At 37.0% G+C, this 26,461-nt stretch overlaps 1 protein-coding gene across 3 annotated transcripts in view; it reads right to left on the minus strand.

Moving 5' to 3' along the window:
• The window catches only part of LOC106073238 (nucleolar protein 4-like), a 116,224-nt gene that overhangs the window by 26,047 nt on the left and 63,716 nt on the right, over window positions 1-26,461 (minus strand). Inside the window, exon 1 of one of the 3 annotated variants that reach the window (XM_013233744.2) lies at window positions 3,211-3,382. The exons of 1 other annotated variant lie outside the window; for it this stretch is intronic. Coding sequence is in view for 1 of the 2 variants with exons in the window: in XM_013233743.2 (XP_013089197.1) it covers window positions 2,775-2,838 (64 nt within the window). In the remaining variant the exon portion in view is untranslated. Of the gene's footprint in view, window positions 1-2,774; window positions 2,967-3,210; window positions 3,383-26,461 lie in introns of those variants that run through there. One more of the 3 variants, XM_013233743.2, reaches the window with a different exon arrangement.

Consider the following 26,461-nt stretch of genomic DNA (forward strand, 5'->3'; position numbering starts at 1 on the left):
GGAAAAGTTTACAACATTTTTTTTCTATTTGGTCTTCAAAGGGGAATCACTCTACACTGTCACTACCGTACTCAGAAAGTTACACAAATTTTGTTTGTCTTGAAATATAGACGAAAAGGAGCTGTGGGTACATTGACATATCTACAGTGGCACTGCTTTCCATACAGAGACAAAGTGACATCAAATACATAGATAAAAAATCATCTTTTAAAAATATGAATCTCATATATAAGCGATAGAACAATGGGAACATATAAACATACAGACCAACAGAGAGAATGGAGAAAGAAAGAAAGAAAGAAAGAAAGAAAGAAAAAGATAGATATATAGATAGATAGATAGATAGATAGAAACAAATAAATACAGATGTCAGAGAGTAACCGAGAGGGTCAGAGAGAAAAAAAAAGAGCGGAGGTACAGGGGCCAGTACTCTTCCACGCAAGAACTTCCTCCCTCTAAACAAAAATAATGACGTGGATTAACTCCCCTGTGGGGGACCGGTGTACGTTCCCTCCCTCCCACCACCCTCTTCCCCATCAGACTTCCCTTGCTCACGTCTATCTTACATGGGGGGGGGGGAAGAGGGGGAGCAAGGGAGGGCCACAGGCTTGGGGATCGATACAGGTTGTCTTATCGTCTGCAAGATTTTCAGTCGTCTGCCCGAGCGAGCAACCAGCTGACACCCAGTGCTACCACGCTGAGCTCCTCTCCATCAATGGTGGTGCGTGCGGGGGTAGAGTAGTGGTGAAAGGGAGGAGGTGTGCCCGCAGAGAGGAGAGAGAGAGAGAGAGAGGAGAGAGAGAGAGAGGAGAGAGAGAGAAAGGGGTACAGGGGTGACGTGCATATACCATGTTGAAAACTCAGTTGTTGTTGTTGTTTGTATGGGGTGGGGGCATTAAGGTTTGATGTCTTGTAGCATGTTGTTCTGGACACAGGGGAGTGTCTCTACAACTAGCAGAACTAGGGGCTAGACAGATCTTGGTGCCTCACGAGGAGACACTTATTTGTTTATACGACTCAACATATATCTATGTCTACAGAGTGACTGAGAACATTAAATACACTGATTTAGAAAATAAACTCACAAACGTAGATTAAACAGACAGACAGATAGATAGATAGATAGATAGATAGATAGATAGATAGATAGATAGATAGATAGATAGATAGATAGATAGATAGATAGATAGATAGATAGATAGATAGATAGATAGACAGACAGACAGACAGACAGGCAGGCAGACAGACAGACAGACAGACAGACAGGCAGATAGATAGATAGATAGATAGATAGATAGATAGATAGATAGATAGATAGATAGATAGATAGATAGATAGATAGATAGATAGATAGATAGATAGATAGAGATAGATAGATAGATAGATAGAGATAGACAGATAGATAGATAGATAGATAGATAGATAGATAGATAGATAGATAGATAGATAGATAGATAAATAGATAGATAGAGAGAGAGAGAGAGAGAGAGGAGGAGCGGGGGAGTATTAAAAAAGAAACACACAAAAAAAAGGTATCTCCATTTTTAAAAGTTGAGTCACAACGACTTTCCCCCGCCCCCCTGTTGTGTGAAGGTAGTAACTAGCAGAGCAGCCACAGAAAAACCCAGGATCGATACGTGCCATGACACTGGCACCCTTACAACTGTCAAAGGAGAACTCAACTTTCAGACCCAACAACAAAATCATTTCTTTAACGCATAGTTCTGTTTCTTCCAAGTGTGTAACAAAACGTAACAGTTGATGGATCTATTCATCTCTGTATCTACATCTAGGAATCTAGTCACGGAAAGAGATCTCTTTACAATGTGATGCTTCTTTAGTCAAAAAAAAAAAGTTTATTAAACGTACGCACGCAGAAGAAACACAATAGCCAATAGGTTCAAGAGAGAACCACTAGCAAAACGAAACAAAAAAAAAAAAACACGGCTCCAAATTATAAAAGAACGCGATTAAGTTTGTACCTTCATGACATGCAAAATGACAAGTTACTAATCAATGTCACCCACTGAAATGGCGTATTAAAAACTGTTACAACCTTTGGTTTCAAAAAGAATGAAATAATACAGTTTTTGGATTTAAAAAAAAATTCAATCTAAGTTCTATGCCATTTTTGTTTATGTATTTATTTGTGGAAGAGATTCACCCCCACATAAAATATAAAAACATTTCGGGCACAAATAACTTCGTGTTCACGATTTCAGTGTCCAGTCCATAGAGCTAGAACATTGTGCATTCTATTAGAGTCCGACTTTTGTCACGTGACAGTACTAAAAAAAAAAAAAAAAAAAGAATAATGTAACAAGTTGTAAAAAAAAGTCCCAAGGCTCTAGTCGCACAAGATTTGGTGCAACTAAAAAACTTAGATAAAGTCATGGGAATATTTTAGTTATTGATGCTTCAACTGGCTCACGAAACCAACGAAATCTAATCTAAATAAGCACAACTTGGCCTACACTGCAATAGTACTAAAGAAAAAAATGTCATCGGTCGATAAACGTTGGCAGGTAATTTCGTTCTGATTTAAATCAGCTAAGTTGGCATTTAGTTGAAAACATAAAGCCATACAAGGCAAACACACACACAAAAAAAGTGCAATCTGACAAAACTAAACACAGAAAAAAAAAAATAAAAAAAAAGGTTAGTTTGTTTTATAGTTCATATCGTTCCTTACATAACTCTTGCGAACTGAAGTTAAACATAAACAAAACTTTGAGAAATAAGAAAGAAAAAAAAAGAACAACATTTAAACATACGCTGTATGCGGTATTTAAAATAGTCACCGTCAGCAAAACACATTTGAACTAACACAGCATCCATAATGAGCACAGTATCTATCAACTTGACAGATATTCAAAACAACTTCAATACGATTCCCCGCCCCGTAAACTGAAAAACAAATATATAATGTGGTCAGCGGAACTTTGACTGCGCAAGATCACTTCCCGTATGGAAGGCCTGGCAAAGACAGTCGCCCATCTCGCGCTCACACAGCAATAATACAAACAATTCAAACAGCCTGTCCGCGTGACACTTTACGATAACGTGTATGATGTAAAATATAATAACTCCAAGCAGAAACCTGATCGAGGAAATCTCCCATAAGTCAGAAAAAAGTAAAAAAACAAATTCACACAATGCCATGACATTTATATTGATGTTATGTATGTCTAGAAGACAAAGGGAACTCACTCCTGTTAAGAATGTGTCCCTACTTGCTGGGTGATACACTTTGAATCCTAGTGTATTGAAAACCTAAACCACTTTCTGTCCCCCAAAGTCCTGTGGGGCCCAACGTCAGCGGTGAACTTGTTCCTTACTAGCACATTGGAGTGAGCGCTACACCCCGTTCAGCCAACGTGAGTAAACTGAAGAGGGGCTCGGCTAGCACGATCGTCAGGGTGAGTCGTGGGGGCTGACGGTGACATTGGAGACTCGGTGAGGGGCGTAGGGTGGAGGGGAGAGAAGGGGCGAAAGGGGTGTAAGAGTTGCTGGGGGGGGAGCGGGGGAGGAAGAAAAGGTGGACGGAATGGAGAGGTGGGTGTGAGTCTGTGAGGTGCTGAAAAGGGGGGGGGAGCGGGTGTAGAGGGCGCTTATTGCGGAGAGCTGGTTGGGTGGCAAAGCCAGAAGATGGGAGAGGGTTTGGGATGAGTACAGAAGAAGAAGAGAGAGAGAAGAAGAAGTGGGAGAAGAAGAAGAAGAGAGAGAGAAGAAGAAGTGGGAGAAGAAGAAGAAAAAAACAACTAACGAAACAGAAAAACAAGTACAAAGTGATTCAGCCACTCTCTCTATATATATGTGTAAGTTGAAGCTTACATCACATTGCTCACATATCTTGCCTATTTCTCTAAAACGATACAGCTTAACAAAACACAGCGCCATGATGTTGTTACCTATTGCAAACTTTCACAACATGGCCCCAGCGCAAAATGAAACTTGAACGCAGAATCCTACTAATGGATTATGGGTATAATTTCATTTTCCCGTTTCGCGTGTCACTTAGCAGTATACACAAAAATTGCAGGCAAAACTGTGTTCAATATAAATCTAGTTTCAATAGTACTTTTAAAACAGACATTAACAATGTGTGTGTGTGTGTATGCTTGGATGGGTGGGTAATGAATTATTTCAAATATTTAATTAATACTTTTAAATAATCAATATTTATGAACTAGTTTGACTTAATGAAATGATTATGATACAAGAAAAAAAAAACAGGGGGACAAAAAGGGTTGGGGGGGGGGAGAGAAAAAGACAAAGAGAAAGAGAGAATGAATTAGCGCGACAGAAAATCAAAAAGCAAAGTGGTTGGCGGGTGGAGAGAGTGAGAAAATAAGCAGCGTCAAGAGAAAGTCACTTTATGTCGGATCAAATAAAATCTCACCATGTCATCAAAATGTTTACAAATATTGATGGATACAGAAAAAAATATCTAAAGGGACGAAACCCTACATATTTATTCGTATTTGTGATTACTTAAGGATTAATTACCCTTGTTGATATCAAGCAAAGTAATTAATTACCTGAAATTAATTGACAAATTAGTTAATTTTTTATTTTTTTTTACTATTATTGATTCATGTCTTGTCTATGTCAATGAATAATTGTGCAAAGTTTCAACTTGATCCGAGAATGATTTTGGGAGAATGAACGTGTGCAAACTTTTTTTTACCAGACAAACAGGCAGACAGACAGACAGAGTAAAAACCATCAGACAGCAACAATAAGAAAGGGAGAGAACTCTAAAAAGATTGAAACGAAAAAAAAAAAAGACGGGCTAGAGTTAGCTAGACTATTGTCTTTGGCCTGATGCTAATTACAAGGAAAGAGAGAGACATATGCGTGTTTTACACTAACCTATATAATAACATTCAAGGTCCTATTTTTGACTACCCAAGCCCAACTACCCACAAGCCCCACTACCCACAAACCCAACTACCCACAAGCCCCACTACCCACAAGCCCAACTACCCACAAGCCCCACTACCCACAAACCCAACTACCCACAAGCCTCACTACCCACAAGCCCAACTACCCACAAGCCCCACTACCCACAAGCCCAACTACCCACAAGCCCAACTACCCACAAGCCCAACCAGCACTTATGCAAACGAAGCTAAAAACAAAAAAGTATTTCCCAGACTTTCAACGAATGTGTTTATTTCCATTTCGTCCCCCCCCCCCCCAGTCTCTCCACTACCGTGCGTTCAGAACTCACCTGGACCTAGGTCCAGGCATCGAGGCAGTGTCAAGGCCACACGATTAGCTCACGAAGGCTACTAGACACGGAAAGATGTCCGGACAAATTGCAACCTAGACCGTCACACCACCTCCCTTCATCCCTGGTCTCGCACCCGTCCGCTCTAGTTCACCTCCGCACACCCCCCCCCCTTCTGTCCCCACATTTGTTCTGACACAAATACACCTTTGTATTTCCACACGACAGTATCCTCCCCCCCACCTCGCTTCTCCCGTGCGCTCTCTTTTCAACATTAAATATTGATCTTCTGTCGCGTCCCTGGTCTATCTTACCAGGGGTGTTAAATTCTTTCACACGTGGAACTCAAAGAAGCTTTCCTTGGGCTTAAAGCAAGGGGCTCTTTTCAACTCACACACATCACGGCCAGCTTCAAACTGGAAAACAACACAGACTCACAAAAAATATTCCCCCTCCCCAGTAAATAAGGCCCATTACATGGCAAATTGGGCATTCAAGAATGAATGAGGGAGGTGGGCGATGTTTGAGACACGGACGGTTCTTACTAATTATGCATGCGCGTGAACTGGGGAGGTAAGGAGATACTGGCCCTCTTTGCATATATGCATGCCCTCTTTTTTAACGAATGGTATTCAATAACAAATTCAATGAAACAGGGGCGTAGATAGAGAGATGAAGTCTATAGCGCCAAGGCCTAAATGGAACATTTAAAATTGAAAAGAAAAAAGTTTGTTGGCAAGAATGAAATGTAAAAGCTTTATTGCCAAATTGTGTTCAGTATTCAACATGCTGCGTGTCTCCTGTGTGTCTCCTGTGTGTCTCCTGTGTGTCTATTTAGTAGCGATGTTCACGATCAACTCTACACTGCCAAGGACGCTAAACTTTAATATTACAAACTAAATTCAGAAAGAAGAGAAGAGCTTTAAAAATGTCGATTCTGCAATGCTAAATTGTGCAAAGGAAATGATCATGTAACTAAACAATACAAAACAACACTCAAAAAGTGTATCAAGCCATCCTTTAGAATGTACACAGGAGACACCAACAAATAATATGTCCACCATCATTTAAAAAGGCTAATTTGGCTAGCAACAACAACTAGTTTAGAAATAGATGCACTTGCTTCTAATTTGTTACTCGGAATGCCGGATTGAAGTTGACAAATATAATATTCAGTGATAGTTTAAAGGCCTAAATTTCCGGGTGCCTAAATATCCGGGTGCCTAAATTTCCGGGTGCCTAAACATCCGGTGCCTAAATATCCGGTGCCTAAGTTTCCAGATACCAGTTTAAAGATACTAGTATTGCTTAAAGTCAGTAATGAGACCAATACATTGGCACACAAGATGACTGCGTTGTTTCGTCGTACTAAGCCTTCGAATTTCTAAAGGAGGGAGGGGGGGGGGCACTCTTGAACCCAGACCTACGGGTCCATTTCTACGTCAAGAAGATATTTTATTTCTAAAAAATAGATAAGGAACTACTCATTGTGCATTACGGAGGCTGTGACACACGAGAGAGCTGTACACTATAACGGATTCAAACCCGAACCATAAGCAACGAATTCAGAGACACAAATTGCAAGTGATGCTGATACTCTGTCACATGACTTTACAACGTCCGCACTAGTGTACAAACATAAAATGTGTGTGTGTGTGTGTGTGCAACTAGATTGCCAACTGTTGTATGAATACAGAGGTTTCAAAGTATTATTTCTAAAGCGATTCAGTTTAGTTTTTAGTTATTCTTTTGTTTTAATTCTCTTCATTTATACAAGTATCCGCACATAATTTTTTTTTAAATGTATATTTATGAACAAACACATTTACATGTAAACTACATAAACTTCTTTTTTTTATACTTCATTTTACATAGACTGGGCAAATATAATCGTACTTCTTCTACTTTGGCACATTTCTATTTCTGTATGAGACAAACCTTCCTATTTTAAATAAAGCACCCACTTTCATTTCTCTATGCCAGACAAATAATGACTCTGGACTCTGTGATACACGACAGTGCTTAGAAATTTGCATCTGTGGTGCTAAAAAAAAAGTACACAAATAATAGCATATGATTATTAATCTGTACACCATATACACCGGAGACTCCAATTATGAAAACCATAGTCATTTGAGGCTGGGTTAAGTTTTTAAATCTTGATTTAGCTTTACCCTTGTCATATGTGTGTGTGTCCAAGACACAACTAATTAGACTACATGTACTGTCCACTATGTGACACAACTAATTAGACTACCTGTACTGTCCACTATGTGACACAACTAATTAGACTACATGTACTGTCCACTACGTGACACAACTAATTAGACTACCTGTACTGTCCACTACGTGACACAACTAATTAGACTACTTGTACTGTTCTTACGTCACCTTTAGATCGTCTCTTTCTCTGCTCATATTCATGCCTCCTCTCTATCCTCTGTCTCACTTTCCTTCCTCTTTCCCTTCTTTCTTTCTTTCTACCTACTCTCTATTTCCACCCTCGCCCCTCCTCCTCCAATCTTTCCATCTCTTTCGGACTCCTCCTGTGCACTATGTTAGCTAAAGGCAAAGGATTTAAAAACAAAACAAAAAGTCAAACATTTGACATTGTAACAAAAGTGTGTGTCTAGTGAAGTTACCGGCTAAACCGGCAGAGAGGGGGGAGAGGTAAGGGGAACTGGTGAGTTAAAACTAACGCCCGTGTGCCCGTGTTCGATTAGTTGATCTGGGGGACTAGTCAAAACAAGGGGAGTGTGGGGGTAGGGCTAGGTGGGAGAGATGTTGTGAAGAGAGGATCTTCTCCCTGAGCTCTACGGGTGGCAGGGCGCTGGGGATTGGGGGAATAGGAGGGAGATGCGCAGAGTTTGGTGGATAAAAAAGAAAAGACAAAAACATGGAAGTTTTGATGACGGCCATTAAATGATTTTATTTTCAGACAAGCACAGACAACTCTTGTGTCAGTTGGGAATACTAGAATGCCGTTGCATCTTGCTTTTGCTATTTTGATATATTATTAACTTGACGGGAGATGTTCCCATATCATGGTCAAGTAATTAAAACTGCGGGGGGTACAGCTTAGTTCTTCTATCTCTGCAGAATACAGCGCATGGTCGATTGGTCGTCGCTAATCTATTACATTAATATCACTGGCCGTTAAAACGAATCTCTAAACATTGCTGTTATCAGCTCATTTACTGAGTAAATTACAAATCATATTACAAAATGGCGCTGAATGCGAAAGTTGGTTTTGTTTATGTTTTCAAATCTTGGGGGTGTTGCCCAGACTAAACGTGGCAACTATTGAGAAGTAGTGTAATGACCCGGGTGTCTTCGGCATACAAATTTCTTTTTAAGGGAAACTCAGATGGTTTTAATATTTGAGTTCTTGACATCTTTAACTTATGTGTAAAAAGTTGTAATAATAAACACAACACAATTTTCATTTACACGCTTAGAAACATTTATATTTCATATACTAAACAGTCAATTATTGAAATCTTAGGGAAACAAAACGAGATTCTATGAGATGTTTGTTTAGGTGTTGCCTACGTCACTCTTCCTCAATAATACTGAAAGCGGATCTGGATCTAACCAATCGCACTGCTTCATTCTTACAGTGGCTGTCATTGGTCTAGTTATATAGAATAAAAATAACCAACTCGACAACAAATTAACTATGTAACATTTTCATCTACAGCCCTCCTAGCCCAAACATGTACATCGACTGTATGTCCGACTGATTCTAACAAACTGGTCAGTGTAGGATTTGCCTAATATAGTACATGAACTCGGTCATATAGATCTACTCATAGCATTAGGATAACCAACTCAAGGGAAAAGAATAGAACCCCCCCCCCCTTTCTGCCCAAAAAGTAAAAAGGACTGAGTCCGACTGATGTTAACAACCTGGTCATATATACGTAACACATTTAGGGATTTCTGTCGTCACATAGAAACCAGGTAAAAATCTGTGACCGTTTTGGATGCTAAGGAAGCAATGCAATGACTACGTTATTAATGAAAACCAAAAAAAAAAAAAAAAAAAATAAAAACTCAGTAAATGAAAACACAAATTATATCAAAAGTTGCCCCAACCATCAGAGTTTACATGGAAGAAAAATATATGATTTGGATGAAACTAGATAAAGAAAAAGTAAAGTTCTCTTTTCAGATCTTGCGATCTATGAGGCAGATAATGTAAAGGTTTCTGTGGCCTACGGTTAACGAGGCTGTCATGAGGGCACCACAACGACCAACAGCCTTTACTTTTTTTCCCCAACTATTGCCATCAGAGCTGGGTGGATAAAGATCCCGGGACCCATCAGTTCGGAAGTCAAGCGCTTTACCACTCAGCCACTGCGACTTCAAAACTAGTGGAGATACATTGTTGGACTGACTTAGTTAAAGGTGCAACATTGAGGAAATATTTTTTTTGAAGTGGAAATTTTCAAAAATAATTTCAAAATGCAAATACGAGAAAGAGAGAGCGGGAAATGATACACTTATTAATTTCATTGGGTCTGACGCAATCGCAAGTTCCCGCCAATTTATTCTCCCTCTCTCTCTCTCTCGCAGACACGCACAGACACAAAGACAGTATTAACATTCTTCCACTCCTAAATAGACTCAGAATTATATCCGGGTTGGTTACGGGTCAAAGTTCATGAAACTGAAACAGGGGAGATCCAATCATCTTTATCCCCGGCTATCGGAATATGAATGACGCTGGATTCAGGTGAAATCACTTGAGAGAAATGTGTGACATGTAGAAGTCAAATAACAAGACATAAAACACAAATCATTTCATGACAACGAATATAAGTACAATAATAATTATAAAAGAAACAAAAAAAAATAATAATACGACAATACAATTATAAATAAATAAATATTGAAATACATAATTAAAGTCATATGACAAAGTTGGAAATAACAACAGGGGACACCACTGTGATTCTTAATTTAATATTACAGCCGCGCATATTTTAACGATAAAAAGCAGGCAGTAGTGCTTACAAAGACCTACACACTGCCACACCCACGCACGCGCGCTCACACCTAAGTAAAACGTGGAGGTCGTCAAGAAGACGTCGGGGACAGAGATATTGGGTTACCCCCCCCCCCCCACCTCTCTGCTTTCTAGCCACGATGCCATTGGCCGGCACCCTAGCTTCTGGTACCTGGTGAACTAATGAATTGTAAATAATCAACAGGATCACTTTTAGGAGATCAACGTCTTGTTGTTTTCTGAACAAATGAACCGTGTCGTAGGGCGAGTACACCAGGAAAGAAAAACGGGAAATATTTAGATCTATAACTTTATTAAGACCAAGAACTGGGGAAATATTTAGATCTATAACTTTATTAAGACCAAGAACTGGGGAAATATTTAGATCTATAACTTTATTAAGACCAAGAACTGGGGAAATATTTAGATCTATAACTTTATTAAGACCAAGAACTGGGGAAATATTTAGATCTATAACTTTATTAAGACCAAGAACTGGGGAAATATTTAGATCTATAACTTTATTAAGACCAAGAACTGGGGAAATATTTAGACCTATAACTTTATTAAGACCAAGAACTGGGGAAATATTTAGATCTATAACTTTATTAAGACCAAGAACTCGGGAAATATTTAGATCTATAACTTTATTAAGACCAAGAACTGGGAAAATATTTAGATCTATAACTTTATTAAGACCAAGAACTGGGGAAATATTTAGATCTATAACTTTATTAAGACCAAGAACTCGGGAAATATTTAGATCTATAACTTTATTAAGACCAAGAACTAGGGAAATATTTAGATCTATAACTTCAATTAGACCAAGGACTACTACTGCAAGATCAAAGACGATGGCGAGTAAATATTCCACAGTTCATTAAAAAAAATCTCTAAGTTTGTAAGTAATTGGAGATTTTCATCCATGGCGGAAAGAAAACAACAACTCTAAATAGCTCTCGTCTTGGTGTCTCCGGTGTCCAAACTAACGGCAGTATTGATAAGGTTGTTTTTTTGTTAAAGTTCTATGTGATCATTTCTGTGCACTTTTGAGCTGTTCGGAATCCAATGTTCTAAGCTCTCCCAAAGTTCAATGTGAAGGAAACACTAGACTTTCACTCTTGGATAGTGGCGCAACTTACAAGTATTTGACAACCATTGGCAACACACGGATGTAATTGTGAATTTTAATCTAGTGCATTGAATAACAAAATTAAACTCTAAATTTTAGCTCAATCTTTCTTTATTCAGTTGAAGTTCAATTAAATGTCCTTGACCTGGCGAATGAAGTGGTGACTTAAAAAAAAAAAAACACTTCAATAATTAACTTTGATCTTCATCATTTTTTATTTCTAGCAAGATGATATTTCAAATAAGTCATTGCTAAGTAGGCAAAATCTACTCGAAAGACTAAATAAACAAATCTAAAGATATATTTGTAGAAATAAAGCTTTTTAGTTCGCAATGGTCAGCGTCCCTAGCAACTAAAACATAAAAATGGCGAATGTTCTTCGTCGCCATTTCTCAGTGCCACAGAACGCGCTTTTCATTTAAATTCCACTCGCCAGTTCTCCGCTTTGGACAACGCGGACCACTCCGCTGTATCCCCCCCCCCCCCTCTAAACTTCGATCCGGTCCTAGCGGGTCCCCAAGCCCTTTCATCAAGTCCAATCTTCCCTTGCCTCCGCCTCCTTCCTCTCCCCTCGTCTACCTGTTCAGGTGAAACCCGTAAATGGTCGCCTTGGACTCGTGGCCCGTTGCCATGGAAACTACACTCGATATGGTAAGCTTATGTGTCCCTCTACAGTTGTCGTCTTAGGAGTTCTTCCCCCCCCCCCCCCCACCTTTTTTTTTTTAAATGTGTTCCATCGTCTCCCCTTGTTCCTTGCACGAGTTATTCCTGCAATGTTTTTTTTTCTCTTCTTTCCTTTTTTTTTTAAAAACTGACATCATTTTGTCTTGTCACAATTTCTAACAACACATAACCTTTAACCTGCGTCTTGTCACACAGGAGACATGGCCGATAGATGTTACGTTTGAGAGAAGAAAGTTGATACAGTCTTCAACCCTAATATTATCTGGTTAATCTCAAGTTACATCTATACCTATCTACATCATTGTCTAGATATATTTCTATTCTAGGTTTATCTATCTATCTATCTATCTATCTATCTATCTATCTATCTATCTATCTATCTATCTATCTATCTATCTATCTATCTATCTATCTATATATATATATATATATATATATATATATATATATAGATATATAGATATATATATATATAATTATCTATCTATACTATATCTAGTATATATAAATATATTCATTTACATACATATACATGCTCAGAGTGAGTGAGTGTGTGTGTATTTGTGTGTGTGTGTGTGAAAGAGAGAGAAAGGTACACAGTCATTCTAGAGGTCCATGTATCTGATATCATGGGGTTGAATTTGGATTCCTATAGACTCTAAATTTCTAATTATTTCTTCATTTTGCCGCCCTGTTTTGTCTCAACAAACAAATGTTATGTCCTGTTATCATATCTCAACAAACAAATGTTATGTCCTGTTATCATATCTCAACAAACAAATGTTATGTCCTGTTATCATATCTCAACAAACAAATGTTATGTCCTGTTGTCCGTAGAAAGAGTCAACAACAAACAAATGTTATGCCCACTGTTCAAGACCTATATATCCACGAGAAAGTTCATGTTACGTTAGCTGTGTCTGTTCCTAAAGGTTAACACCAGAGTCTTATGGCTACCCCAAAACCCAACCGCCCATTTCTTGGCATAACGAATGTCAGACATCCATTTAGGGAAGGATAGTCAAAGGCGTATCATCGAATCTGGCATTAGAATTATTTGCCCCAAAAAGGATTTGAAGTTCTGGTCCCGTCTCACGTGGAGGTTGGTAGCCACATGGTTAGGATTTCTGTGACACTCAGTACGTAACTTAACACCTGCCCCGAAACCAAAACATTAGCAACCTACAACGTTTTAGTCATTCTAAAAAAAAAAAAAAAGTTGTATCTCACCAACTTTTGTTGATCAATGTTGAATGTGAGTTAAAATTTTATGACAGTACGATAAGATAAGATAAGGCAAAATAGAAAATGATTATCAACCTTGCCTATACGAAATTTGAAATGCTTAGTATGTTAATGTAGAAATGTATCTAAATATTCCCTCGCCGATAAGATATTCTGAACGGCAACAGATATCGTTAAAATAGTGTTTAATGCAGGATAAGAATGAGATTGAAAGCCAAATAGAAATAATACATTTGATATTTTAAGGAGTGCAATGTGTTGGTGTTAAGGGAGAAGTGAGAGGGGGGGGGGCTAAATATATACATCAACTTTCTTCAACTGTCTAATTTATCTGTTTAGACTATATATCTAATCGAATATCAAATATATACATCTACTTTCTTCAACTGTCTAATTTATCTGTTTAGACTATATATCTAATCGAATATCAAATATATACATCTACTTTCTTCAACTGTCTAATTTATCTGTTTAGACTATATATCTAATCGAATATCAAATATATACATCTACTTTCTTCAACTGTCTAATTTATCTGTTTAGACTATATATCTAATCGAATATCAAATATATACATCTACTTTCTTCAACTATCTAATTTATCTGTTTAGACTATATATCTAATCGAATATCAAATATATACATCTACTTTCTTCAACTGTCTAATTTATCTGTTTAGACTATATATCTAATCGAATATCAAATATATACATCTACTTTCTTCAACTGTCTAATTTATCTGTTTAGACTATATATCTAATCGAATATCAAATATATACATCTACTTTCTTCAACTATCTAATTTATCTGTTTAGACTATATATCTAATCGAATATCAAATATATACATCTACTTTCTTCAACTGTCTAATTTATCTGTTTAGACTATATATCTAATTGAATATCAAATCTATCTATCTACCCGCCACCTATTAATGTTAACAGTATCTCCTGCTCATGAGTTGTCACCATTTTTCTCTTCTCTAACGTGAACCCCATTGTGAGTCTCTAATCTTTTTCTTTTTGGTTGTTTCGTTTCTGTCTATGCAACTCATTAATATTTGCAAATCTTATTTTTTCCGTCACTTTGATTCGTTTATTTGAAACGTTTCAGTTTTTTAACTTAATCGTCAACCAGACGCCCCTGTATGTCACTTCTGTAACACACCAGATTGTGTCCACACTATAGTGTTGTTGTTTTTTTAAATCGACAGCTGAAATAATGAACTATATGTAGGACATTGGCTACAAAGCTGCTCTGATTCTCTCGTAAAGTACATGATAATCTCATTGAACATTAACAGTTTCAAAGAAATAAATTCAGACTCAAGATGTATCATATGTTCATTTCAAACAAGATACAATTACTACTATAACGCGTGTACTTCCAAACTCACTGTTCAACTATGCTAAGATCAAATACAACCAAATTCTAAAGTTCGGTTGACCAACTCAAATGTCTCCAGTAACCATCTGCATTGTGTTTGTAGCGGTTTTTTATAAGTATTTTTATACATCCTCTATTCAATTCGTTAATTCGTGGAAACTTCAAAAAACTTAGTGGCTGGAAACTTCTGGGCGAATGGATGTGATTCTCGAAAACGGCTCTAATGATTTTCTAGGATTATTGTTAGATCCGTTATAGAAACCGTGTTCACCCACCCAGGTCTTTTCTTTTATGTTTTACCCGGTGAGGATTTGCAACTGAATAGAGATATTGTAAAAAAAGAAATACTTATTGATAATAATAAATTTTTTTTTTCGAAATGCTATAAGCTGTTAGATAAAAATATTTGTTTAAAAATCCTCTTAGAGTCCGTATTCAAAGTGAGAGGTATATATGTTTTCATCTAACTAGATAGTACGGATGTCTTGATACCGAGAGATAATCCGTATCACCAGATTGTTACAAGCCAGTTACCTGACAGCCAAGTCCAATTTCTGACCACTCCCGTCTGGTCAGCTCAAGCCTGTTATGATCTATCAGAAAACATTACATTCAAAGGGGACTTACAAGGCAGTGGGAAGAAGGGGGGTGGGGCACTGACCCCTATAATTCCTAGATACAAAATCATGACCACTCTCGTAGATACATAGACGTCGAATGTAAACAGTCTGAAACTTAGATGAGTTAGAGATAGTCTGACGACTGATATTTACTTAGATGAGTTAGAGATAGAGTCTGACGACTGATAAACTTAGATGAGTTAGAGATAGAGTCTGACGACTGATAAACTTAGATGAGTTAGAGATAGAGTCTGACGACTGATAAACTTAGATGAGTTAGAGATAGAGTCTGACGACTGATAAACTTAGATGAGTTAGAGATAGAGTCTGACGACTGATATTTACTTAGATGAGTTAGAGATAGAGTCTGACGACTGATATTTACTGTACAGTTCACGCCACATGGACACAGATGTCTGGTGTGACGTCATTCTATCACAGGCAACATGGAAGTGTGATGGTGAGATAATTTCCTTTTAGTTTTAGGCATGAGAATTATTGTAGAACTGTAGACATGGAGGAGCAAGCTTTGTGATCTAACTGGTGTACACTATTCCAAAGTATTGACATTCAAAATAGGAGGATGTCGTATTTCTGTGCACTTTTCTGCACCGTGAAATCAAATGTCTAAGCTCTTTCACTTGTAGAACAAAGTATTTTTACAAAGATTGTATCAACTCACCCTGTCTGTCTGTCTGTCTGGTAAAAAGTGTGTACACGTTATTTCTCCCACACCCAATTTCAGATCAAGCTAAAATTTCCCATAATTACTTCTTTTACCTATCAAAACAAGAATTAATAAAAAGAAAATTACCAATTAGTTTATTAAGTATTGGTAATTTTTTTTTTTTTTGTTATCTTTTACAAGGGAAAGAAATTGTACACGACTGATAAGGTGGTATAATTTTAATTAATCCCCTTTATACTTAGTGAGTACTTAAGTTTGAAACTAACAAAAGATAATAATAAAACCTTTTTATTTTCATTAACACATTCTTGGTATCGTAACATTACAAAATAGGGTAGACTTAAACTCTGCTAAGTTTTTGGTTTTCCTGGCTGATTCAGGCAACCCCTTCTGCGCTCTAATGGCACTATACTTTAGAGTAAGAAATGTGACTACTACTTGTGTCTTTCTCAGCATTTTATTAGGTTTGCTTTTTAAATGTTTTTAGTTGTAAATTATGGTTGAATGTTTTGTGTATTATTGTTACTCCACACTTTTATTTAGTTTATACTGCTCTTTTTTTTTTCTTCTTCTTTTTAATGCACTCCAAAAATGTATTATAAAAATATTTTTGTGTTATCTTCAATATATAACACTAAATGAAGCTGAATGTTGATACGACACTTCTGCTCTCCAGACATTAAGTCATATATCGTCTTGAAACTCAACGTTTCCTTCCACACTTTAAATGGCTCGCAGCAGTACGCTTGCTGGTCCCACGTCATCCAACGCCCCCGTCTCAAGGCTTTAATTCTGTTGAAGAGAAACATGGCATGGAGGGGGGGGGGTAGCGTCGTGAGGTGAGGCGGAGTGGGGATAAGGGGAATGTGCGGGGGGGGGGGGGTAGCGTCGTGAGGTGAGGCGGAGTGGGGATAAGGGGAATGGGCGCGGGGGGGGGGGGGAGTTGTCTTTGCTAAATCGTTCTATACTACACCAGAGGGTGCCAGAAAATCTCATAGACTCTGGGAGCCACTGGCAATCCGGCTTTTGTCTTGCCTCCATTATTGTGTCTTGCCCCCCTCCCCCTGGGCAAGGTTTTCTGATCTTTTGGCAAATAGAGTTTTAAGAGGGAGACTTCTGTCACGTGACAAGCTGGTGCACCATTAGCTGTAATTGATGGTTAAATATAACATAGGTATAATGAGTACCCACTATCTGTCCGTGACTCTATGTCTGGCCTATACATAAAACAACGATTCCATGTAGTCTATAATATAATACTTTAGTTCTAGAAGGTACTGGACTAGATGAATTCACGTCACAGGCAAGCTTTCAGTTGTCTCCTATAATGATCTCCTACCTTTCCCATTTGCATACTTTTCTTCAGCCTCGTATTGAAGAATCCACGTGATTTTTCTGTATTGTGTTGTCATCATTTAGTGATCTCTGAATGTTTTGAAGCCCTTACTTCTGCTGTAAGTAATCACCCACATGTGAGTTGTGTGGATGTGTCAGACAATTAGGCCCAATGTTCCTTGTTCGTATTATGACAAAACAATTAGGCCCAATGTTCCTTGTTCGTATTATGACAAAACAATTAGGCCCAATGTTCCTTGTTCGTATTATGACAAAACAATTAGAACCAATGTTCCTTGTTTTGTGTTGGCGCGCTGGATGAGCGGTAAAGCGCTTAGCTTCCGGGGTTCGAATCCTGGTGAAGACTGGGATTTTTAATTTCGGTATCTTTGGGCGCCTCTGAGTCCACCCAATGGGTACCTGACAATGGTTGGGGAAAAGTAAAGGCGGTTGGTCATTGTGCTGGCCACATGACACCTTCTTAAACCGTAGGCCACAGAAACAGATGACCTTTACATCATCTGCCCTAAAGACCACAAGGTCTGAAAGGGGCACTTTACTTACTCCTTGTTCGCATCATGTGAAACTTTAGAGAAACACATCTTTCCAATCTACAGTTTGCTGTGAATGCTACCAGCAAAGTTGGAAGACTTGGTTGTAAGCGAATGTTTCCTCTAGATTTTTATCCCAAGGTAAGTACAGCCCCCTTCTCCCCCCCAGTGTCATTGAGTTCTTTCGTCTTTTTTTTCTAGTCGTTTTTTTTTTTTTTGTTTAAGTTTGGTTCTATTACTTCCCTTTGAATGAAGTTTTCCGAGTCTTCCCCCTTTCTGGTCGAACACCTAAATCCAAAAGAAGAAAAAAAAATGTCCAGTACCCAGGGACACCATTGCCGGATAATTCTGGTCTAAAGGACCAGGAGCCAAACGGAAGAAACTAGGTCCAGTGGGGGCCCAGGTCCGTGGAGGCACTCAATTTTCTGGCTTGGAAAGACATTTTTGGGGAAGAAAAAGATCGACCGAGACTGGAGAGTAAGAATGAAGTAAAAACAGAAACAGACCCGTATGTTTAGTTCACCAGAGATCAAACCTTTAAAAACAGAAACAGACCCGTATGTTTAGTTCACCAGAGATCAAACCTTTAAAAACAGAAACAGACCTGTATGTTTAGTTCACCAGAGATCAAACCTTTAAAAACAGAAACAGACCTGTATGTTTAGTTCACCAGAGATCAAACCTTTAAAAACAGAAACAGACCTGTATGTTTAGTTCACCAGAGATCAAACCTTTAAAAACAGAAACAGACCTGTATTTTTAATTCACCAGAGATCAAACCTTTAAAAACAGAAACAGACCTGTATTTTTAATTCACCAGAGATCAAACCTTTAAAAACAGAAACAGACCTGTATTTTTAATTCACCAGAGATCAAACCTTTAAAAACAGAAACAGACCTGTATGTTTAGTTCACCAGAGATCAAACCTTTAAAAACAGAAACAGACCTGTATGTTTAGTTCACCAGAGATCAAAACTTAAAAGTAATAATTATACAATTTGTAGATAAATGAAAAGACGAATAAAAGATACTGTTACATACACCAATGAATATATATATACGTGTTTAGATATGCTGTCAGATATAGAAATAAGATTGTTTGTACAGCTCACATGTATAACGGGTCTGTTTCTGTTTTTACTGCTGTAATTTAGACAAAGAGTTAAATTGAATGTTACTTAGTGGCCCTGGAACCCTGGAAATACTTAGGGACCCTGGAAAATACTTAATAACCCTAGAAATCCTTAACAACCCTGGAAATACTTAGGGACCCTGGAAATACTTATCAACCCTGGAAATACTTAGTGACCCTGGAAATACTTATCAACCCTGGAAATACTTAGTGACCCTGGAAATACTTATCAACCCTGGAAATACTTAGTGACCCTGGAAATACTTAGTGACCCTGGAAATACTTATCAACCCTGGAAATACTTAGTGACCCTGGAAATACTTATCAACCCTGGAAATACTTAGTGACCCTGGAAATACTTAGTGACCCTGGAAATACTTAGCGGAAATGGAAATACTCAGCGCCTAAAAAAAAACACACACACATTTAAATATTACAGACACAGAAAAGCTCCCATGGCCAGGCCTTGATGGAGAGTTGTTTTAAATATGTTAAATTTGGACATCTAAGAAATGAAATCCACACCCAAACCTTTGCACAGAGATTAGCCCAAACATCTATAAATGAAATGTTTTCTTATGGTTGATTAAACCAGCTAAGCGTAAACCGAAAACGACTTATTTGCCAAAAATTAGCTCTAGTCATCGACTAATTATCAGGTTGTTTTTACGATACCTCTATCCAAGTCAGAACTTCATGGAACCTGGAACCAGCCAGGACGCTGCCTGGAACCAGCATGGACGCTGATCTCAAAAACGGCTCAAACGATTTTCCTAGAAATTTAACAATTTGATGTATATAGTTGAGAAAATAATTACAAGCTTGTTGGCCACACGGGAAAACTCGAGTTTGCCCGTTATAAATTTTCAAAGTAAAAAATTAATAAATTTAAATATTGCTAGAGATATTGATATAGGTCTAGGTCAAACATTGGTTTTGAAAGGACTATCGCGTTCTTGAAAGGACTATCGCGTTTGGGAATTTTGGAATGCAAAGATTTTCGATTTAAGCGTGATTTAAGAGTTAAATGAATTAATGTTCAGGAAAATTGTGCGCATCGTCTTCTAAGTCGATATCTAAATGCTTTTCATTGGACTATTATAAAGTGTACTAGATCTATACATTCGCTTAACCAGGATTCTTTCTCGGGGAGAAGTAGGCAGGCGCAGGGGTAACAAAAAATATTGTTCCATTGTTTTTTAATCTAACATTCCTTTGAGAAATCGCTCTAGAAATTGTCTAAAGGAGATATTGTCTTTTTTTAAAAAGTATTTTTAATGTTTTTTCTTGTTTTTAAAAACTTTTCAGTTTAGTTACACGTAATTCGTAATAATAATTGTTTTGTTGACCTTTGTGTTAAAACAGTAGTATAGCCAGAGAGGGGGAGGGGGGAGAATTTGAAAATCCCCCAAGTGAGTGTTCGACATTTTTTTACATAAAATATTAAATTTTACGCTAAATGCAGTTGCCCCCAAAGAGGTCAAGCCTCCCCCCCGGGCCAACAAATGGTGGCCAATTCCTAGCTACGCCACTGTGTTGAAATACATATACGTGGAGTACGTCCAAAGTCTTAGTTCGAGAGACACTTACAACTTCAGGCCTTTCTTGAGCCATTATTTGTTTGAGAGCACTAGCTCTCGATCGCTCCTCATGGCAGAAGCTGTGAGTCTCGGAGTCTCAGGATTTGAAGCAAGAAGAGTGGCCAGGGCGAAAGAGCGCCGGATCAACAAAAAGCTGAGAGAAGAAGCAGCCTATCTGCAACTGTAATAACCCACCCATGCCACATATGCGGCCGGCTTTTTAAAGCGAGGGTTGGACTTTACAGCCATCTTCGAGTCCATAGGAAATGAGAAATGTGCTCATCTTCGACCACGAAGGAGGAGCTATATATATATATATATATATATATATATTGTTACGAATCTCAATATGCAGGCTCTCTGCAAACTGCACCTTGCACCACCAACTGAAAGAACTTACGAATTCAGGGCTCCAAATAACGTAATAGTTTAATGCCAATAAAATAACAGCCAATACTGTACAATTGGCAGCACGTAACACAAGACTGTACAAATATCTCTCCGCCGTATCAACTCTTGCACTGGTCTCTCTGTCTAGTCTCGGACTTGTACTGAGCCGTCGTAACGAACTGTAGATCAGGATGTTGTAACTCACTCTTCTCTGATACCTTCGCTCTTTATATAGGGTCCCTGTTGGCCTTCTAGAACCGGGCAGAACGTCGATCGACCATTCTGGGTGGTCATATGACTACATCCCTCGTGACGCTCCCGAGCTCTGTTCACGACGCCGATCCTACTCGAACCTTCATGTTGACACTCGTCTCGGCTCACCGTCGTAACTCGTCACGATTGACCGCTCGTCTAGCGCTGGCCTGGGGTGCTTTGCGTCGGCTGACTACACACACACCACTACCCCCATCTGTGCCACCACCAGGTTTATATATATATATATATATATGTTTGTAATGACATCTATGAGGGAAAAGTCGGTGTGTTTGTACTGACCACATAATCACCTTGTAGGTTTATCAAGACAGACTGTTAATTTACTATTAGTCTGTAGTAAACTGGCTTATCCCAACTTTTTCTTCTTAGCTTTATGTGATTTAAAAGTCACTTTATAGAGGGGCGACATACAGCCACAAGTCGTAGCTCACACACATGCGCAACGGCAATAACACACACACACACATAAAGTATTGGCATAACATTCCTACATAGCTACATTACCACAACCACACACACACACATGCGGCGCTGGTTCGTCTGCCGACTACCACAGTTTGTTTGTTGGCCACTGGACTATGTATGAGTGCTTGTGCAGGGGCACGCTACCCCATCAATTTGACGGGCTGTAAAGCGGGGTTGCTCCCCTTCATACATAATTGAAGAGGAACCACTAGCGAAATCTGGTCAGTTCTCCACCCATCTCCCCGTTATTTCTTCACGAGAGAAGGAAAGGACAACACAGTGGAGAGGGAGGAGGAGGGGGTGGCTGAAGTGGCCAGTAATATGGGTCGTTTAGGAAAAGGGAGGTAGCTTTGAAAGAGCCTCAAAAAAAAAAAAAAGGTCCGCCAACTGTTTGTATCTATACTTTGTTGTTCTTAACAATAGTACATTACACATTGCCATTATCTCCCCTTAGATGTGTTGTCTCCCTTGGCTATACTATTTTAATGCTGTTGAAGCCTAATGAATAATCAGTATTGCTAGTTGCAGTTTTAAGTAATGAGGAAGAATAGAATGCTGTTAATCTCACGATGTAATGAATACTTTATAATAAATCAGCATGGTGCAACTGGGGTAGGCTGGGTGGCTATGAAATAACTGATTTATTGGTTCTGTACCTATAGAGTTGGTTTAAAACAAACTCCATACATTGTGTGTGGAGACTTCTTTCGTCACTTTAGTACCTCTCTCGAAACACAGCTGGGATTTCATACAATACACGAGCGCTGCGGAAGTCAGGATTTTGGTAGGAAAGATATATTGCAGAGTGTGTTTCTTCTAAATATTTCTTAAAGTGTAACTACCAAATATCTCTGTAAGTGTAACTACCAAATATCTTTGTAAGTGTAACTACCAAATATCTCTGTAAGTGTAACTACCAAATATCTCTGTAAGTGTAACTACCAAATATCTCTGTAAGTGTAACTACCAAATATCTCTGTAAGTGTAACTACCAAATATCTCTGTAAGTGTAATTACCAAATATCTCTGTAAGTGAAACTACCAAATATCTCTGTAAGTGTAACTACCAAATATCTCTGTAAGTGAAACTACCAAATATCTCTGTAAGTGTAATTACCAAATATCTCTGTAAGTGAAACTACAAAATATCTCTGTAAGTAAAACTACAAAATATCTCTGTAAGTGTAACTACCAAATATTTCTTAAAGTGTAACTACCAAATATCTTTGTAAGTGTAACTACCAAATATCTCTGTAAGTGTAACTACCAAATATCTCTGTAAGTGTAACTACCAAATATCTCTGTAAGTGAAACTACCAAATATCTCTGTAAGTGTAATTACCAAATATCTCTGTAAGTGAAAATACCAAATATCTCTGTAAGTGAAACTACAAAATATCTCTGTAAGTGTAACTACCAAATATTTCTGTAAAGTTAACTACCAAATATCTCTGTAAGTGTAACTACCAAATATCTCTGTAAGTGTAACTACCAAATATCTCTGTAAGTGTAACTACCAAATATCTCTGTAAGTGTAACTACCAAATATCTCTGTAAGTGTAACTACCAAATATCTCTGTAAGTGTAACTACCAAATATCTCTGTAAGTGTAACTACCAAATATCTCTGTAAGTGAAACTACCAAATATCTCTGTAAGTGTAATTACCAAATATCTCTGTAAGTGAAACTACCAAATATCTCTGTAAGTGTAACTACCAAATATTTCTATAAGTGAAACTACCAAATATTTCTGTAAGTGTAACTACCAAATATCTCTGTAAGTGTAACTACCAAATATCTCTGTAAGTGAAACTACCAAATATCTCTGTAAGTGTAATTACCAAATATCTCTGTAAGTGAAACTACCAAATATCTCTGTAAGTGTAACTACCAAATATTTCTGTAAGTGAAACTACCAAATATCTCTGTAAGTGTAACTACAAAATATTTCTGTTACTTTTAACTACCAAATATCTCTGTAAGTGTAACTACCAAATATTTCTATAAGTGAAACTACCAAATATTTCTGTAAGTGTAACTACCAAATATTTCTGTAAGTGTAACTACCAAATATTTCTGTAAGTGTAACTACCAAATATTTCTGTAAGTGTAACTACCAAATATCCTTTAAGTGTAACTACCAAATATTTCTGTAAGTGTAACTACCAAATATTTCTGTAAGTGAAACTACCAAATATCTCTGTAAGTGTAACTACCAAATATTTCTGTAAGTGTAACTACCAAATATTTCTGTAAGTGTAACTACCAAATATCCTTTAAGTGTAACTACCAATTATCTCTGTAAGTGTAACTACCAAATATTTCTGTAAGTGAAACTACCAAATATTTCTGTAAGTGAAACTACCAAATATTTCTGTAAGTGTAACTACCAAATATTTCTATAAGTATAACTACCAAATATTTCTGTAAGTGTAACTACCAAATATTTCTGTAAGTGTAACTACCAAATATTTCTGTAAGTGTAACTACCAAATATTTCTGTAAGTGAAACTACCAAATATCTCTGTAAGTGTAACTACCAAATATTTCTGTAAGTGTAACTACCAAATATTTCTGTAAGTGAAACTACCAAATATCTCTGTAAGTGTAACTACCAAATATTTCTGTAAGTGTAACTACCAAATATTTCTGTAAGTGAAACTACCAAATATCTCTGTAAGTATAACTACCAAATATTTCTGTAAGTGAAACTACCAAATATTTCTGTAAGTGTAACTACCAAATATTTCTGTAAGTGAAACTACCAAATATCTCTGTAAGTGTAACTACCAAATATTTCTGTAAGTGAAACTACCAAATATTTCTGTAAGTGAAACTACCAAATATCTCTGTAAGTGTAACTACCAAATATTTCTGTAAGTGAAACAACCAAATATCTCTGTAAGTGTAACTACCAAATATTTCTGTAAGTGTAACTACCAAATATTTCTATAAGTGTAACTACCAAATATCCTTTAAGTGTAACTACCAAATATTTCTGTAAATGTAACTACCAAATATTTCTGTAAGTGTAACTACCAAATATTTCTGTAAGTGTAACTACCAAATATTTCTATAAGTGTAACTACCAAATATTTCTGTAAGTGTAACTACCAAATATCCTTTAAGTGTAACTACCAAATATTTTTGTAAGTGTAACTACCAAATATTTCTGTAAGTGTAACTACCAAATATTTCTGTAAGTGTAACTACCAAATATTTCTGTAAGTGTAACTACCAAATATTTCTGTAAGTGAAACTACCAAATATTTCTGTAAGTGAAACTACCAAATATCTCTGTAAGTGAAACTACCAAATATCTCTGTAAGTGTAACTACCAAATATTTCTGTAAGTGAAACTACCAAATATCTCTGTAAGTGTAACTACCAAATATTTCTGTAAGTGTAACTACCAAATATCTCTGTAAGTGTAACTACCAAATATTTCTGTAAGTGTAACTACCAAATATTTCTGTAAGTGTAACTACCAAATATCCTTTAAGTGTAACTACCAAATATTTCTGTAAGTGAAACTACCAAATATTTCTGTAAGTGAAACTACCAAATATCTCTGTAAGTGAAACTACCAAATATCTCTGTAAGTGTAACTACCAAATATTTCTGTAAGTGAAACTACCAAATATCTCTGTAAGTGTAACTAACAAATATTTTTGTAAGTGTAACTACCAAATATTTCTGTAAGTGTAACTACCAAATATTTTTGTAAGTGTAACTACCAAATATTTCTGTAAGTGTAACTACCAAATATTTCTGTAAGTGTAACTACCAAATATTTCTGTAAGTGAAACTACCAAATATTTCTGTAAGTGAAACTACCAAATATTTCTGTAAGTGAAACTACCAAAATATCTCTGTAAGTGAAACTACCAAATATCTCTGTAAGTGTAACTACCAAATATTTCTGTAAGTGAAACTACCAAATATCTCTGTAAGTGTAACTACCAAATATTTCTGTAAGTGTAACTACCAAATATCTCTGTAAGTGTAACTACCAAATATTTCTGTAAGTGTAACTACCAAATATTTCTGTAAGTGTAACTACCAAATATCCTTTAAGTGTAACTACCAAATATTTCTGTAAGTGAAACTACCAAATATTTCTGTAAGTGTAACTACCAAATATCTCTGTAAGTGTAACTACCAAATATTTCTGTAAGTGAAACTACCAAATATCTCTGTAAGTGTAACTACCAAATATTTCTATAAGTGTAACTACCAAATATTTCTGTAAGTGTAACTACCAAATATTTCTGTAAGTGTAACTACCAAATATTTCTGTAAGTGTAACTACCAAATATTTCTGTAAGTGTAACTACCAAATATTTCTGTAAGTGTAACTACCAAATATTTCTGTAAGTGTAACTACCAAATATTTCTGTAAGTGTAACTACCAAATATTTCTGTAAGTGTAACTACCAAATATCCTTTAAGTGTAACTACCAAATATTTCTGTAAGTGTAACTACCAAATATCCTTTAAGTGTAACTACCAAATATTTCTGTAAGTGTAACTGACCAACTATTTCTGTAAGTGTAACTACAAACTATTTCTATAAGTGTAACTACCAAATATTTCTGTAAGTGTAACTGACTAACTATTTCTGTAAGTGTAACTACAAACTATTTCTGTAAGTGTAACTGACCAACTATTTCTGTAAGTGTAACTACAAACTATTTCTGTAAGTATAACTGACCAACTATTTCTGTA

Source organism: Biomphalaria glabrata, chromosome 5, assembly GCF_947242115.1.
Source record: "Biomphalaria glabrata chromosome 5, xgBioGlab47.1, whole genome shotgun sequence".
Taxonomy (NCBI): domain Eukaryota; kingdom Metazoa; phylum Mollusca; class Gastropoda; family Planorbidae; genus Biomphalaria; species Biomphalaria glabrata.